Source organism: Scyliorhinus torazame, chromosome 19 (assembly GCF_047496885.1).
Source record: "Scyliorhinus torazame isolate Kashiwa2021f chromosome 19, sScyTor2.1, whole genome shotgun sequence".
Classification (NCBI taxonomy): Eukaryota; Metazoa; Chordata; class Chondrichthyes; order Carcharhiniformes; family Scyliorhinidae; genus Scyliorhinus; species Scyliorhinus torazame.
The window spans coordinates 12,265,058-12,280,839 of NC_092725.1; the positions used below are offsets into that span (position 1 = coordinate 12,265,058).

Below are 15,782 nucleotides of genomic sequence, written 5' to 3' on the forward strand. Positions count from 1 at the left end.
GGACAGAGAGAAAGAGAGACAGAGAGAGTCACAGAGAGAGAGAGAAAGACAGAGAGACACAGAGACAGAGAGAGATACAGACAGAGAGAGAGACAGAGAGAGAGACAAATAGAGACAGAGAGAGGCAGGGAGGGAGAGAGAGAGGGAGAGAGAGACAGATAGAGAGAGAGCCAGAGAGAGATAGACAGAGAGCCACAGAGTCAGAGAGAGAGAGAGAGAGACAGAGAGAGAGAGAGAGAGAAAGAGAGACTGCGAGCGAGAGAGACAGAGAGAGAGAGACAGAGAGACAGAGAGAGCGAGATAGAGAGAGAGAGACAGAGAGAGAGCAAATAAAGACAGAGAGAGAGAGGCAGGGAGGGATCGAGAGAGGGAGAGAGAGGCAGATAGAGAGAGAGACTGAGAGAGAGAGAGAGACAGACAGAGAGAGAGAGTGAGAGACAGAGGGACAGAGAGAGAGAGGGACAGAGAGACAGAGACAAAGAGAGACGGAGAGACAGGGAGCGACAGAGAGAGACTGAGAGAGACTGAGAGACAGAGAGAGAGTGACAGAGAGACAGAGAGAGAGAGAGAAAGACAGAAAGTGAAATGAAATGAAATGAAAATCGCTTATTGTCACAAGTAGGCTTCAAATGAAGTTACTGTGAAAAGCCCCTAGTCGCCACATTCCGTCGCCTGTTCGGGGAGGCTGGTACGGGAATTGAACCGTGCTGCTGGCCTGCCTTGGTCTGTTTTCAAAGCCAGCGATTTAGCCCTGTACTAAAGTGAGAGAAAGAGAGAAGGATGGGGATAGATAGAATGGGTGAGAGAGCGAGAGAGACTGCGACAGACATAGACAGAGAGAGTGAGAGAGACAGAAAGAGAGAGAGATAGACAGGGAGAGAGAGAGAGAGAGACAGCGAGAGACAGAGAGATAGACGGTGAGAGAGAGAGAGACAGAGAGAGAGAGAGACAGTGAGAGACAGAGAGAGAGACAGAGAGAGAGACAGTGAGAGAGAGACAGTGAGGGACAGAGAGAGAGAGACAGAGAGAGAGACAGTGAGAGACAGAGAGAGTGAGAGAGAGAATGGGAAAGTGCGAGGGAGATTTGAAGCTAATCTCTGATTTATGAGTGTGTGACTATCTGTGCGAGACAAATTGAAATATCTCTGATTATTGTCTGTGATAACTGACACCACAAGATAGTGGAATGTGTTACTTCGAGGGGCGGTTTAGCTCAGTGGGCAGGACGGCCGATTCGTGAAGCAGAGTGAGGCCAGCCATGTGCGTTTAACGATCAGAGTTATAACTCTGAAAACAGGAGCGGTAGGAAAAGAGTTCGCCCGTCTGACAGAATGCAAACTCCTGGCCAAGGCCCGCAGAGGCCCAGAACTCTCCACTCACGCCAGTAAAACTATCACATCAGGAAAGGCTGAGACCACTTTGTAAAATCACAGCCTGTACATTATAATTTACAGACCAGCGACAGGATGAGGAAGTTCGTTCCATTTGTGTTTGCTTTCTGCATTTACCTACGGGAATCGCAGAGTGTGGGTAAGTTATTACTGAAATGTCACAAACCACAAAACACCAACGTCATCCCACAATCGAGGACCCAATCTCCTGTACCCCCCTCCACAGCCTGTAAACCTCGCCTCCCCCAATGTCTGAGAGTGAGAGAGTGAAAGTGAGAGTGTGTGTGTGAGAGTGTGTGTGCGTGCGGGTGGTGTACAGTGTGTGTGTGTGAGAGTGTGTGTGCGTGGGGTGGTGTACAGTGTGTGTGTGTGAGAGTGTGTGTGCGTGGGGTGGTGTACAGTGTGTGTGTGTGAGAGTGTGTGTGCGTGCGGGTGGTGTACAGTGTGTGTGTGTGTGAGGGTGGGGTACAGTGTGTGTGTGAGGGTGGGGTACAGTGTGTGAGGGTGAGGTACAGTGTGTGTGTGTGAGGGTGGGGTACAGTGTGTGAGGGTGGGGTACAGTGTGTGTGTGGGTGGGGTACAGTGTGTGTGTGAGGGTGGGGTACAGTGTGTGTGTGTGAGGGTGAGGTACAGTGTGTGAGGGTGGGGAACAGTGTGTGTGTGTGAGGGTGGGGTACAGAGTGTGAGGGTGGGGTACAGTGTGTGTGTGTGAGGGTGAGGTACAGTGTGTGAGGGTGGGGTACAGTGTGTGTGAGGGTGGGGTACAGTGTGTGTGTGGGTGGGGTACAGTGTGTGTGAGGGTGGGGTACAATGTGTGAGGGTGGGGTACAGTGTGTGTGTGTGAGTGGGGGGTACAGTGTGTGAGGGTGGGGTACAGTGTGTGTGTGTGTGAGGGTGGGGTACAGTGTGTGTGTGTGAGGGTGAGGTACAGTGTGTGTGTGAGGGTGGGGTACAGTGTGTGAGGGTGGGGTACAGTGTGTGTGTGTGAGGGTGAGGTACAGTGTGTGTGTGAGGGTGGGGTACAGTGTGTGTGTGTGGGTGGGGTACAGTGTGTGTGTGAGGGGGTGGGGTACAGTGTGTGTGTGTGAGGGTGGGGTACAGTGTGTGTGTGTGTGAGGGTGGGGTACAGTGTGTGTGTGAGGGTGGGGTACAGTGTGTGTGTGAGGGGGTGGGGTACAGTGTGTGTGTGTGAGGGTGGGGTACAGTGTGTGAGGGTGGGGTACAGTGTGTGTGTGTGAGGGTGGGGTACAGTGTGTGTGAGGGTGGGGTACAGTGTGTGTGTGTGAGGGTGGGGTACAGTGTGTGTGTGTGTGAGTGAGGGTGGGGTACAGTGTGTGTGTGTGAGGGTGGGGTACAGTGTGTGAGGGTGGGGTGCAGTGTGTTTGTGTGAGGGTGGGGTACAGTGTGTGTGTGTGTGTGAGGGTGGGGTACAGTGTGTGTGTGAGGGTGGGGTACAGTGTGTGTGTGAGGGTGGGGTACAGTGTGTGAGGGTGGGGTACAGTGTGTGTGTGTGAGGGTGGGGTACAGTGTGTGTGAGGGTGGGGTACAGTGTGTGTGTGTGAGGGTGGGGTACAGTGTGTGTGTGTGTGAGTGAGGGTGGGGTACAGTGTGTGTGTGTGAGGGTGGGGTACAGTGTGTGAGGGTGGGGTACAGTGTGTTTGTGTGAGGGAGGGGTACAGTGTGTGTGTGAGGGTGGGGTACAGTGTGTGTGTGAGGGTGGGGTACAGTGTGTGAGGGTGGGGTACAGTGTCTGTGTGTGAGGGTGGGGTGCAGTGTGTGTGTGAGGGTGGGGTACAGTGTGTGTGTGAGGGGGTGGGGTACAGTGTGTGTGTGAGGGTGGGGTACAGTGTGTGTGTGTGAGGGTGGGGTACAGTGTGTGTGTGTGAGGGTGGGGTACAGTGTGTGAGGGTGGGGTACAGTGTGTGTGTGTGTGTGTGAGGATGGGGTACATTGTGTGAGGGTGGGGTACAGTGTGTGTGTGAGGGTGGGGTACAGTGTGTGTGTGTGAGGGTGGGGTACAGTGTGTGAGGGTGGGGTACAGTGTGTGTGTGTGTGAGTGAGGGTGGGGTACAGTGTGTGAGGGTGGGGTACAGTGTGTGTGTGAGGGTGGGGTACAGTGTGTGAGGGTGAGGTACAGTGTGTGTGTGTGAGGGTGGGGTACAGTGTGTGAGGGTGGGGTACAGTGTGTGTGTGGGTGGGGTACAGTGTGTGTGTGAGGGTGGGGTACAGTGTGTGTGTGTGAGGGTGAGGTACAGTGTGTGAGGGTGGGGAACAGTGTGTGTGTGTGAGGGTGGGGTACAGAGTGTGAGGGTGGGGTACAGTGTGTGTGTGTGAGGGTGAGGTACAGTGTGTGAGGGTGGGGTACAGTGTGTGTGAGGGTGGGGTACAGTGTGTGTGTGGGTGGGGTACAGTGTGTGTGAGGGTGGGGTACAATGTGTGAGGGTGGGGTACAGTGTGTGTGTGTGAGTGGGGGGTACAGTGTGTGAGGGTGGGGTACAGTGTGTGTGTGTGTGAGGGTGGGGTACAGTGTGTGTGTGTGAGGGTGAGGTACAGTGTGTGTGTGAGGGTGGGGTACAGTGTGTGTGTGAGGGTGGGGTACAGTGTGTGAGGGTGGGGTACAGTGTGTGTGTGTGAGGGTGAGGTACAGTGTGTGTGTGAGGGTGGGGTACAGTGTGTGTGTGTGGGTGGGGTACAGTGTGTGTGTGAGGGGGTGGGGTACAGTGTGTGTGTGTGAGGGTGGGGTACAGTGTGTGTGTGTGTGAGGGTGGGGTACAGTGTGTGTGTGAGGGTGGGGTACAGTGTGTGTGTGAGGGGGTGGGGTACAGTGTGTGTGTGTGAGGGTGGGGTACAGTGTGTGAGGGTGGGGTACAGTGTGTGTGTGTGAGGGTGGGGTACAGTGTGTGTGAGGGTGGGGTACAGTGTGTGTGTGTGAGGGTGGGGTACAGTGTGTGTGTGTGTGAGTGAGGGTGGGGTACAGTGTGTGTGTGTGAGGGTGGGGTACAGTGTGTGAGGGTGGGGTGCAGTGTGTTTGTGTGAGGGTGGGGTACAGTGTGTGTGTGTGTGTGAGGGTGGGGTACAGTGTGTGTGTGAGGGTGGGGTACAGTGTGTGTGTGAGGGTGGGGTACAGTGTGTGAGGGTGGGGTACAGTGTGTGTGTGTGAGGGTGGGGTACAGTGTGTGTGAGGGTGGGGTACAGTGTGTGTGTGTGAGGGTGGGGTACAGTGTGTGTGTGTGTGAGTGAGGGTGGGGTACAGTGTGTGTGTGTGAGGGTGGGGTACAGTGTGTTTGTGTGAGGGAGGGGTACAGTGTGTGTGTGAGGGTGGGGTACAGTGTGTGTGTGAGGGTGGGGTACAGTGTGTGTGTGAGGGTGGGGTACAGTGTGTGAGGGTGGGGTACAGTGTCTGTGTGTGAGGGTGGGGTGCAGTGTGTGTGTGAGGGTGGGGTACAGTGTGTGTGTGAGGGGGTGGGGTACAGTGTGTGTGTGAGGGTGGGGTACAGTGTGTGTGTGTGAGGGTGGGGTACAGTGTGTGTGTGTGAGGGTGGGGTACAGTGTGTGAGGGTGGGGTACAGTGTGTGTGTGTGTGTGTGAGGATGGGGTACATTGTGTGAGGGTGGGGTACAGTGTGTGTGTGAGGGTGGGGTACAGTGTGTGTGTGTGAGGGTGGGGTACAGTGTGTGAGGGTGGGGTACAGTGTGTGTGTGTGTGAGTGAGGGTGGGGTACAGTGTGTGAGGGTGGGGTACAGTGTGTGTGTGTGAGGGTGGGGTACATTGTGTGAGGGTGGGGTACAGTGTGTGTGTGTGAGGGTGGGGTACAATGTGTGAGGGTGGGGTACAGTGTGTGTGTGTGTGAGGGTGGGGTACAGTGTGTGTGTGTGTAAGGGTGGGGTACAGTGTGTGAGGTTGGGGTACAGTGTGTGTGTGAGGGTGGGGTACAGTGTGTGAGGGTGGGGTACAGTGTGTGTGAGGGTGGGGTACAGTGTGTGAGGGTGGGGTACAGTGTGTGTGTGTGAGGGTGGGGTACAGTGTGTGAGGGTGGGGTACTGTGTGTGTGTGTGAGGGTGGGGTACAGTGTGTGAGAGTGGGGTACAGTGTGTGTGTGTGAGGGTGGGGTACAGTGTGTGTGTGTGTGTGTGAGGGTGGGGTACAGTGTGTGTGTGTGAGGGTGGGGAAAAGTGTGTGTGTGAGGGAGGGGTACAGTGTGTGTGTGTGAGGGTGGGGTACAGTGTGTGTGTGAGGGTGGGGTACAGTGTGTGTGTGTGAGGGTGAGATACAGTGTGTGTGTGTGAGTGTGGGGTACAGTGTGTGTGTGTGAGGGTGGGGTACAGTGTGTGAGGGTGGGGTACAGTGTGTGTGTGTGAGGGTGGGGTACAGTGTGTGTGTGAGGGTGGGGTACAGTGTGTGAGGGTGGGGTACAGTGTGTGTGTGTGTGAGGGTGGGGTACAGTGTGTGAGGGTGGGGTACAGTGTGTGTGTGTGAGGGTGGGGTACAGTGTGTGAGGGTGGGGTACAGTGTGTGTGTGTGAGGGTGGGGTACAGTGTGTGTGTGTGAGGGTGGGGTACAGTGTGTGAGGGTGGGGTATAGTGTGTGTGAGGGTGGGGTACAGTATGTGTGTGTGAGGGTGGGGTACAGTGTGTGTGTGAGGGTGGGGTACAGTGTGTCTGTGTGTGAGGGTGGGGTACAGTGTGTGTGTGTGAGGGTGGGGTACAGTGTGTGAGGGTGGGGTACAGTGTGTGAGGGTGGGGTACAGTGTGTGTGTGTGGGTGGGGTACAGTGTGTGTGTGTGAGGGTGGGGTACAGTGTGTGTGTGTGAGAGTGGGGTACAGTGAGTGTGTGTGTGAGGGTGGGGTACAGTGTGTCTGTGTGTGAGGGTGGGGTACAGTGTGTGTGTGTGAGTGTGAGGTACAGTGTGTGAGGGTGGGGAACAGTGTGTGTGTGTGAGGGTGGGGTACAGAGTGTGAGGGTGGGGTACAGTGTGTGTGTGTGAGGGTGAGGTACAGTGTGTGAGGGTGGGGTACAGTGTGTGTGAGGGTGGGGTACAGTGTGTGTGTGGGTGGGGTACAGTGTGTGTGAGGGTGGGGTACAATGTGTGAGGGTGGGGTACAGTGTGTGTGTGTGAGTGGGGGGTACAGTGTGTGAGGGTGGGGTACAGTGTGTGTGTGTGTGAAGGTGGGGTACAGTGTGTGTGTGTGAGGGTGAGGTACAGTGTGTGTGTGAGGGTGGGGTACAGTGTGTGTGTGAGGGTGGGGTACAGTGTGTGTGTGAGGGTGGGGTACAGTGTGTGAGGGTGGGGTACAGTGTGTGTGTGTGAGGGTGAGGTACAGTGTGTGTGTGAGGGTGGGGTACAGTGTGTGTGTGTGGGTGGGGTACAGTGTGTGTGTGAGGGGGTGGGGTACAGTGTGTGTGTGTGAGGGTGGGGTACAGTGTGTGTGTGTGTGAGGGTGGGGTACAGTGTGTGTGTGAGGGTGGGGTACAGTGTGTGTGTGAGGGGGTGGGGTACAGTGTGTGTGTGTGAGGGTGGGGTACAGTGTGTGAGGGTGGGGTACAGTGTGTGTGTGTGAGGGTGGGGTACAGTGTGTGTGAGGGTGGGGTACAGTGTGTGTGTGTGAGGGTGGGGTACAGTGTGTGTGTGTGTGAGTGAGGGTGGGGTACAGTGTGTGTGTGTGAGGGTGGGGTACAGTGTGTGAGGGTGGGGTGCAGTGTGTTTGTGTGAGGGTGGGGTACAGTGTGTGTGTGTGTGTGAGGGTGGGGTACAGTGTGTGTGTGAGGGTGGGGTACAGTGTGTGTGTGAGGGTGGGGTACAGTGTGTGAGGGTGGGGTACAGTGTGTGTGTGTGAGGGTGGGGTACAGTGTGTGTGAGGGTGGGGTACAGTGTGTGTGTGTGAGGGTGGGGTACAGTGTGTATGTGTGTGAGTGAGGGTGGGGTACAGTGTGTGTGTGTGAGGGTGGGGTACAGTGTGTGAGGGTGGGGTACAGTGTGTTTGTGTGAGGGTGGGGTACAGTGTGTGTGTGAGGGTGGGGTACAGTGTGTGAGGGTGGGGTACAGTGTCTGTGTGTGAGGGTGGGGTGCAGTGTGTGTGTGAGGGTGGGGTACAGTGTGTGTGTGAGGGGGTGGGGTACAGTGTGTGTGTGAGGGTGGGGTACAGTGTGTGTGTGTGAGGGTGGGGTACAGTGTGTGTGTGTGAGGGTGGGGTACAGTGTGTGAGGGTGGGGTACAGTGTGTGTGTGTGTGTGTGAGGATGGGGTACATTGTGTGAGGGTGGGGTACAGTGTGTGTGTGAGGGTGGGGTACAGTGTGTGTGTGTGAGGGTGGGGTACAGTGTGTGAGGGTGGGGTACAGTGTGTGTGTGTGTGAGTGAGGGTGGGGTACAGTGTGTGAGGGTGGGGTACAGTGTGTGTGTGTGAGGGTGGGGTACATTGTGTGAGGGTGGGGTACAGTGTGTGTGTGTGAGGGTGGGGTACAATGTGTGAGGGTGGGGTACAGTGTGTGTGTGTGTAAGGGTGGGGTACAGTGTGTGAGGTTGGGGTACAGTGTGTGTGTGAGGGTGGGGTACAGTGTGTGAGGGTGGGGTACAGTGTGTGTGAGGGTGGGGTACAGTGTGTGAGGGTGGGGTACAGTGTGTGTGTGTGAGGGTGGGGTACAGTGTGTGAGGGTGGGGTACAGTGTGTGTGTGTGAGGGTGGGGTACAGTGTGTGAGAGTGGGGTACAGTGTGTGTGTGTGAGGGTGGGGTACAGTGTGTGTGTGTGTGTGTGAGGGTGGGGTACAGTGTGTGTGTGTGAGGGTGGGGAAAAGTGTGTGTGTGAGGGAGGGGTACAGTGTGTGTGTGTGAGGGTGGGGTACAGTGTGTGTGTGAGGGTGGGGTACAGTGTGTGTGTGTGAGGGTGAGATACAGTGTGTGTGTGTGAGGGTGGGGTACAGTGTGTGTGTGTGAGGGTGGGGTACAGTGTGTGAGGGTGGGGTACAGTGTGTGTGTGTGAGGGTGGGGTACAGTGTGTGTGTGAGGGTGGGGTACAGTGTGTGAGGGTGGGGTACAGTGTGTGAGGGTGGGGTACAGTGTGTGTGTGTGTGAGGGTGGGGTACAGTGTGTGAGGGTGGGGTACAGTGTGTGTGTGTGAGGGTGGGGTACAGTGTGTGAGGGTGGGGTACAGTGTGTGTGTGTGAGGGTGGGGTACAGTGTGTGTGTGTGAGGGTGGGGTACAGTGTGTGAGGGTGGGGTATAGTGTGTGTGTGTGAGGGTGGGGTACAGTATGTGTGTGTGAGGGTGGGGTACAGTGTGTGTGTGAGGGTGGGGTACAGTGTGTCTGTGTGTGAGGGTGGGGTACAGTGTGTGTGTGTGAGGGTGGGGTACAGTGTGTGTGTGTGAGGGTGGGGTACAGTGTGTGAGGGTGGGGTACAGTGTGTGTGTGTGGGTGGGGTACAGTGTGTGTGTGTGAGGGTGGGGTACAGTGTGTGTGTGTGAGAGTGGGGTACAGTGAGTGTGTGTGTGAGGGCGGGATACAGTGTGTGTGTGTGAGGGTGGGGTACAGTGTGTGAGGGTGGGGTACAGTGTGTGTGTGTGAGAGTGGGGTACAGTGTGTGTGTGTGAGGGTGGGGCACAGTGTGTGTGTGTGAGGGAGGGGTACAGTGTGTGTGTGTGTGTGAGGGTGGGGTACAGTGTGTGAGGGTGGGGTACAGTGTGTGTGTGTGAGGGTGGGGTACAGTGTGTGTGAGGGAGGGGTACAGTGTGTATGTGTGAGGGAGGGGTACAGTGTGTGTGTGTGTGTGAGGGTAGGGTACAGTGTGTGTGTGTGAGGGTGGGGTACAGTGTGTGAGGGTGGGGTACAGTGTGAGGGTGGGGTACAGTGTGTGTGTGTGAGGGTGGGGTACAGTGTGTGTGTGTGAGGGTGGGATACAGTGTATGAAGGTGTGGTCCAGTGTGTGTGTGAGGGTGGGGTACAGTGTGTGTGTGTGAGGGTGGGGTACAGTGTGTGAGGGTGGGGTAGTGTGTGTGTGTGAGGGTGGGGTACAGTGTGGGAGGGTGGGGTACAGTATGTGTGTGTGAGGGTGGGGTACAGTGTGTGTGTGTGAGGGTGGGGTACAGTGTGTGAGGGTGGGGTACAGTGAGTGTGTGTGTGAGGGTGGGGTACAGTGTGTGTGTGTGAGGGTGGGGTACAGTGTGTGTGTGTGTGAGGGTGGGGTACAGTGTGTGAGGGTGGGGTACAGTGTGTGTGTGTGTGAGGGTGGGGTACAGTGTGTGTGTGTGTGAGGGTGGGGTACAGTGTGTGAGGGTGGGGTACAGTGTGTGTGTGTGAGGGTGGGGTACAGTGTGTGAGGGTGGGGTACAGCGTGTGAGAGTGGGGTCCAGTGTGTGTGTGTGAGGGTGGGGTACAGTGTGTGAGGGTGGGGTACAGTGTGTGTGTTTGAGGGTGGGGTACAGTGTGTGAGGGTGTGGTACAGTGTGTGTGTGTGAGGGTGGGGTACAGTGTGTGAGGGTGTGGTACAGTGTGTGTGTGTGAGGGTGGGGTACAGTGTGTGTGTGTGAGGGTGGGGTACAGTGTGTGAGGGTGTGGTACAGTGTGTGTGTGTGAGGGTGGGGTACAGTGTGTGTGTGTGAGGGTGGGGTACAGTGTGTGTGTGTGAATGTGGGGTACAGTGTGTGAGGGAGGGGTACAGTGTGTGTGTGAGGGTGGGGTACAGTGTGTGAGGGTGGAGTACAGTGTGTGTGTGTGAGGGTGGGGTACAGTGTGTGTGTGTGAGGGTGGGGTACAGTGTGTGAGGGTGGGGTACAGTGTGTATGTGTGAGGGTGGGGTACAGTGTGTGAGGGTGGGGTACAGTGTGTGTGTGTGAGGGTGGGGTACAGTGTGTGTGTGTGAGGGTGGGGTACAGTGTGTGTGTGTGAGGGTGGGGTACAGTGTGTGAGGGTGGGGTACAGTGTGTGTGTGAGGGTGGGGTACAGTGTGTGAGGGTGGAGTACAGTGTGTGTGTGTGAGGGTGGGGTACAGTGTGTGTGTGTGAGGGTGGGGTACAGTGTGTGAGGGTGGGGTACAGTGTGTATGTGTGAGGGTGGGGTACAGTGTGTGTGAGGGTGGGGTACAGTGTGTGTGTGTGAGGGTGGGGTACAGTGTGTGAGGGTGGGGTACAGTGTGTGAGGGTGGGGTGCAGTGTGTGTGTGTGTGAGGGTGGGGTACAGTGTGTGAGGGTGGGGTACAGTGTGTGTGTGTGAGGGTGGGGTACAGTATGTGTGTGTGAGGGTGGGGTACAGTGTGTGTGTGTGAGGGTGGAGTACAGTGTGTGTGTGTGAGGGTGGGGTACAGTGTGTGTGTGTGAGGGTGGGGTACAGTGTGTGTGTGTGAGGGTGGAGTACAGTGTGTGTGTGTGAGGGTGGGGTACAGTGTGTGTGTGTGAGGGTGGGGTACAGTGTGTGAGGGTGGGGTACAGTGTGTGAGGGTGGGGTGCAGTGTGTGTGTGTGTGAGGGTGGGGTACAGTGTGTGAGGGTGGGGTACAGTGTGTGTGTGTGAGGGTGGGGTACAGTATGTGAGTGTGAGGGTGGGGTACAGTGTGTGTGTGTGAGGGTGGAGTACAGTGTGTGTGTGTGAGGGTGGAGTACAGTGTGTGTGTGAGGGTGGGGTACAGTGTGTGTGTGTGAGGGTTGGGTACAGTGTGTGTGTGTGAGGGTGGGGTACAGTGTGTGTGTGAGGGTGGGGTACAGTGTGTGTGTGTGAGGGTGGGATACAGTGTGTGAGGGTGGGGTACAGTGTGTGTGTGAGGGTGGGGTACAGTGTGTGTGTGAGGGTGGGGTACAGGGTGTGTGTGTGTGAGGGTGGGGTACAGTGTGTGTGTGTGAGGGTGGGGTACAGTGTGTGTGTGAGGGTGGGGTACAGTGTGTGTGTGTGAGGGTGGGGTACAGTGTGTGAGGGTGGGGTACAGTGTGTGTGTGAGGGTGGGGTACAGTGTGTGTGTGAGGGTGGGGTACAGTGTGTGAGGGTGGGGTACAGTGTGTGTGAGGGTGGGGTACAGTGTGTGTGAGGGTGGGGTACAGTGTGTGTGTGTGAGGGTGGGGTACAGTGTGTGTGTGAGGGTGGGGTACAGTGTGTGTGTGAGGGTGGGGTACAGTGTGTGTGTGAGGGTGGGGTACAGTGTGTGTGTGTGTGAGGGTGGGGTACAGTATGTGTGTTTGAGGGTCGGGTACAGTGTGTGTGTGAGGGTGGGGTACAGTGTGTGTGTGAGGGTGGGGTACAGTGTGTGAGGGTGGGGCACAGTGTGTGTGTGAGGGTGGGGTACAGTGTGTGTGGGAGGGTGGGGTACAGTGTGTGTGTGTGAGGGTGGGGTACAGTGTGTGTGTGAGGGTGGGGTACAGTGTGTGTGTGTGAGGGAGGGGTACAGTGTGTGTGTGAGGGTGGGGTACAGTGTGTGAGGGTGGGGTACAGTGTGTGTGTGAGGGTGGGGTACAGTGTGTGTGTGTGAGGGTGGGGTACAGTGTGTGTGTGATGGTGGGGTACAGTGTGTGTGTGTGAGGGTGGGGTACAGTGTGTGAGGGTGGGGCACAGTTTGTGTGTGAGGGTGGGGTACAGTGTGTGTGTGAGGGTGGGGTACAGTGTGTGTGCGTGAGGGTGGGGTACAGTGTGTGAGGGTGGGGTACAGTGTGTGTGTGAGGGTGGGGTACAGTGTGTGTGTGAGGGTGGGGTACAGTGTGTGAGGGTGGGGTACAGTGTGTGTGTGAGGGTGGGGTACAGTGTGTGTGTGAGGGTGGGGTACAGTGTGTGAGGGTGGGGTACAGTGTGTGTGTGTGAGGGTGGGGTACAGTGTGTGTGTGAGGGTGGGGTACAGTGTGTGTGTGAGGGTGGGGTACAGTGTGTGAGGGTGGGGTACAGTGTGTGTGTGAGGGTGGGGTACAGTGTGTGTGTGTGAGGGAGGGGTACAGTGTGTGTGTGAGGGTGGGGTACAGTGTGTGTGTGTGAGGGTGGGGTACAGTGTATGTGTGAGGGTGGGGTACAGTGTGTGTGTGAGGGTGGGGTACAGTGTGTGTGTGTGAGGGTGGGGTACAGTGTGTGTGAGGGTGGGGTACAGTGTGTGTGAGGGTGGGGTACAGTGTGTGAGGGTGGGGTACAGTGTGTGAGGGTGGGGTACTGTGTGTGTGTGTGGGTGGGGTACAGTGTGTGTGTGTGAGGGTGGGGTACAGTGTGTGTGTGAGGGTGGGGTACAGTGTGTGAGGGTGGGGTACAGTGTGTGTGTGTGAGGGTGGGGTACAGTGTGTGAGGGTGGGGTACAGTGTGTGTGTGAGGGTGGGGTACAGTGTGTGAGGGTGGGGTACAGTGTGTGTGTGTGAGGGTGGGGTACAGTGTGTGTGTGAGGGTGGGGTACAGTGTGTGAGGGTGGGGTACAGTGTGTGTGTGTGAGGGTGGGGTACAGTGTGTGTGTGAGGGAGGGGTACAGTGTGTGTGTGAGGGTGGGGTACAGTGTGTGTGTGAGGGTGGGGTACAGTGTGTGAGGGTGGGGTACAGTGTGTGAGGGTGGGGTACAGTGTGTGTGTGAGGGTGGGGTACAGTGTGTGTGTGAGGGTGGGGTACAGTGTGTGAGGGTGGGGTACAGTGTGTGTGTGTGAGGGTGGGGTACAGTGTGTGTGTGAGGGTGGGGTACAGTGTGTGTGTGAGGGTGGGGTACAGTGTGTGAGGGTGGGGTACAGTGTGTGAGGGTGGGGTACAGTGTGTGTGTGAGGGTGGGGTACAGTGTGTGTGTGAGGGTGGGGTACAGTGTGTGAGGGTGGGGTACAGTGTGTGTGTGAGGGTGGGGTACAGTGTGTGAGGGTGGGGTACAGTGTGTGAGGGTGGGGTACAGTGTGTGTGTGAGGGTGCGGTACAGTGTGTGAGGGTGGGGTACAGTGTGTGTGGGTGGGGTACAGTGTGTGTGTGAGGGTGGGGTACAGTGTGTGTGTGAGGGTGCGGTACAGTGTGTGAGGGTGGGGTACAGTGTGTGTGTGAGGGTGGGGTACAGTGTGTGAGGGTGGGGTACAGTGTGTGTGTGAGGGTGGGGTACAGTGTGTGAGGGTGCGGTACAGTGTGTGAGGGTGGGGTACAGTGTGTGTGTGAGGGTGGGGTACAGTGTGTGAGGGTGCGGTACAGTGTGTGAGGGTGGGGTACAGTGTGTGTGTGAGGGTGGGGTACAGTGTGTGTGTTAACTCTGTGCAGCAAAGCTGGGGGATTCCGCCTCCGCTCGAGCGTCTCTGTTCCTCTTGCGGAGACTCAGAGACTCCGACTGAAACTTCCGTTTTTCCCGCAGGTCTAGTGGGCAAGACTGTGGTCTTCGGTGCCGCGAGCGAGTCACCCCGTTACGTCAAATTCCTCAACGAAGGGTTCAGTGAGCTGACCGCCCTCACCCTCTGCATGCGGTTCGCCTCCGAAGATCAGCGTGAATACAGCCCCTTCTCGTACAACACCCCAGCGCACGACAATGAACTGTCGCTGTGGTACAAAGTGGAGGATGGACACGGCGTGTTGTCCATTTACTTTCACAAGGATTTTGCCCAATTCACTGTCCCGCTGGTCACTTCCATGATGAAGCATGTCTGCCTGAGCTGGGAATCCAGCACGGGGGTTGTAACCTTCTGGCTGGGTGGGGAACGCACTCTCCAGAAAGTTGCACACCAGGGCGGGCACGTACAGGGCGGAGGAACCATGCTCGTCGGAGAGGACCAGGATTCGGTGGAGGGGGACTTTGAACCCAGCCAGCGTTTCGTCGGGGAGATGTCCGAAGTCAACCTGTGGGACCACGTGCTGTCTGCCAACGACATCAAGGCCTACTCGGAGGGCTGTCACAGCCCTGGGGGTGACATTGTCGACTGGAACACAGTGATCCATGTGGTGGAGGATCCCGCTTCAATGGTAACCATCAAGAACAATCCCGACTGCGTGATCTGAAATTCCCCGGGAATCGCTAGGATCCCAAAGGGACCAGCGACTCGGATTGAGAGCGAGCGCAGTCCAGGGGATCGAACCCCCCCCCCCCCCCCCCCCCCGGCCCACCTACCTCCCCCCCACCCCGGCCCACCTACCTCCCCCCCCACCCCGGCCCACCTACCTCCCCCCCCACCCCGGCCCACCTACCTCCCCCCCCACCCCGGCCCACCTACCTCCCCCCCACCCCGGCCCACCTACCTCCCCCCCACCCCGGCCCACCTACCTCCCCCCCCACCCCGGCCCACCTACCTCCCCCCCACCCCGGCCCACCTACCTCCCCCCCACCCCAGGCAGATATCTACAGCTCACACATTGAAGTAATGTCGCTGTAAAGAGATTGTGATTAAACTGCAAAGCTCACTGTTCAATCAGATTAATAAATTAGCATAAAACGTGAGAACCCGCTGTGTGTCTATGTTATTGAGTGTGTGAGAGTGTGTGTGAGAGAGAGTGTGTGAGAGAGAGTGTGTGAGAGAGAGAGTGTGTGAGAGAGAGAGTGTGTGAGAGAGAGAGTGTGTGAGAGAGAGTGTGTGTGAGAGAGAGAGTGTGTGAGAGAGAGAGTGTGTGAGAGAGAGTGTGTGTGAGAGAGAGTGTGTGTGAGAGAGAGTGTGTGTGAGAGAGAGTGTGTGTGAGAGAGAGAGTGTGTGAGAGAGAGAGTGTGTGAGAGAGAGTGTGTGAGAGAGAGAGTGTGTGAGAGAGAGAGTGTGTGAGAGAGAGTGTGTGTGAGAGAGAGAGTGTGTGAGAGAGAGAGTGTGTGTGAGAGAGAGTGTGTGTGAGAGAGAGTGTGTGTGAGAGAGAGTGTGTGTGAGAGAGAGTGTGTGTGAGAGAGAGTGTGTGTGAGAGAGAGTGTGTGTGAGAGAGAGTGTGTGAGAGAGAGAGAGAGAGAGTGTGTGTCTGTGTGAGTGAGTGTGAGAGTGTGTGACTGTGAGTGAGTGTGAGAGTGTGTGTCTGTGTGAGTGAGTGTGAGAGTGTGTGTCTGTGAGTGAGTGTGAGAGTGTGTGAGAGAGAGTGTGTGTGTGTGAGAGAGAGTGTGTCTGTGTGAGAGAGGGTGTGTCTGTGTGAGAGAGGGTGTTTGTGTGTGAGAGAGGGAGTGTGTGTGTGAGAGAGAGAGTGTGTGTGTGAGAGAGAGAGTGTGTCTGTGTGAGAGAGTGTGTGTGTGAGAGAGAGAGTGTGTGTGTGAGAGAGAGAGTGTGTGTCTGTGTGAGAGAGAGAGTGTGTGTGTGAGAGAGAGAGTGTGTGTGTGAGAGAGAGAGTGTGTCTGTGTGAGAGAGTGTGTCTGTGTGAGAGAGGGTGTGTGTGTGTGAGAGAGAGAGTGTGTGTCTGTGTGAGAGAGAGAGTGTGTGTGTGAGAGAGAGAGTGTGTGTCTGTGTGAGAGAGAGAGTGTGTCTGTGTGAGAGAGTGTGTGTGTGTGAGAGAGGGTGTGTCTGTGTGAGAGTGTCTGTGTGAGAGGTTTGGATG

General features: G+C 56.6%; 1 protein-coding gene across 4 annotated transcripts in view; it reads left to right on the forward strand.

Moving 5' to 3' along the window:
- The window catches only part of LOC140396013 (C-reactive protein-like), a 16,489-nt gene extending 1,765 nt beyond the window's left edge, over window positions 1–14,724 (forward strand). For all 4 annotated transcript variants that reach the window (XM_072484054.1, XM_072484053.1, XM_072484052.1 and 1 more), the window contains exons 2-3: window positions 1,455–1,530; window positions 13,648–14,724. In XM_072484054.1, coding sequence (XP_072340155.1) covers window positions 1,467–1,530; window positions 13,648–14,285 — 702 coding nt within the window. In that variant the 5' untranslated portion in view covers window positions 1,455–1,466 and the 3' untranslated portion in view covers window positions 14,286–14,724. The remainder of the gene's footprint in view (window positions 1–1,454; window positions 1,531–13,647) is intronic.
- The last annotated feature ends 1,058 nt before the right edge of the window (window positions 14,725–15,782 follow it).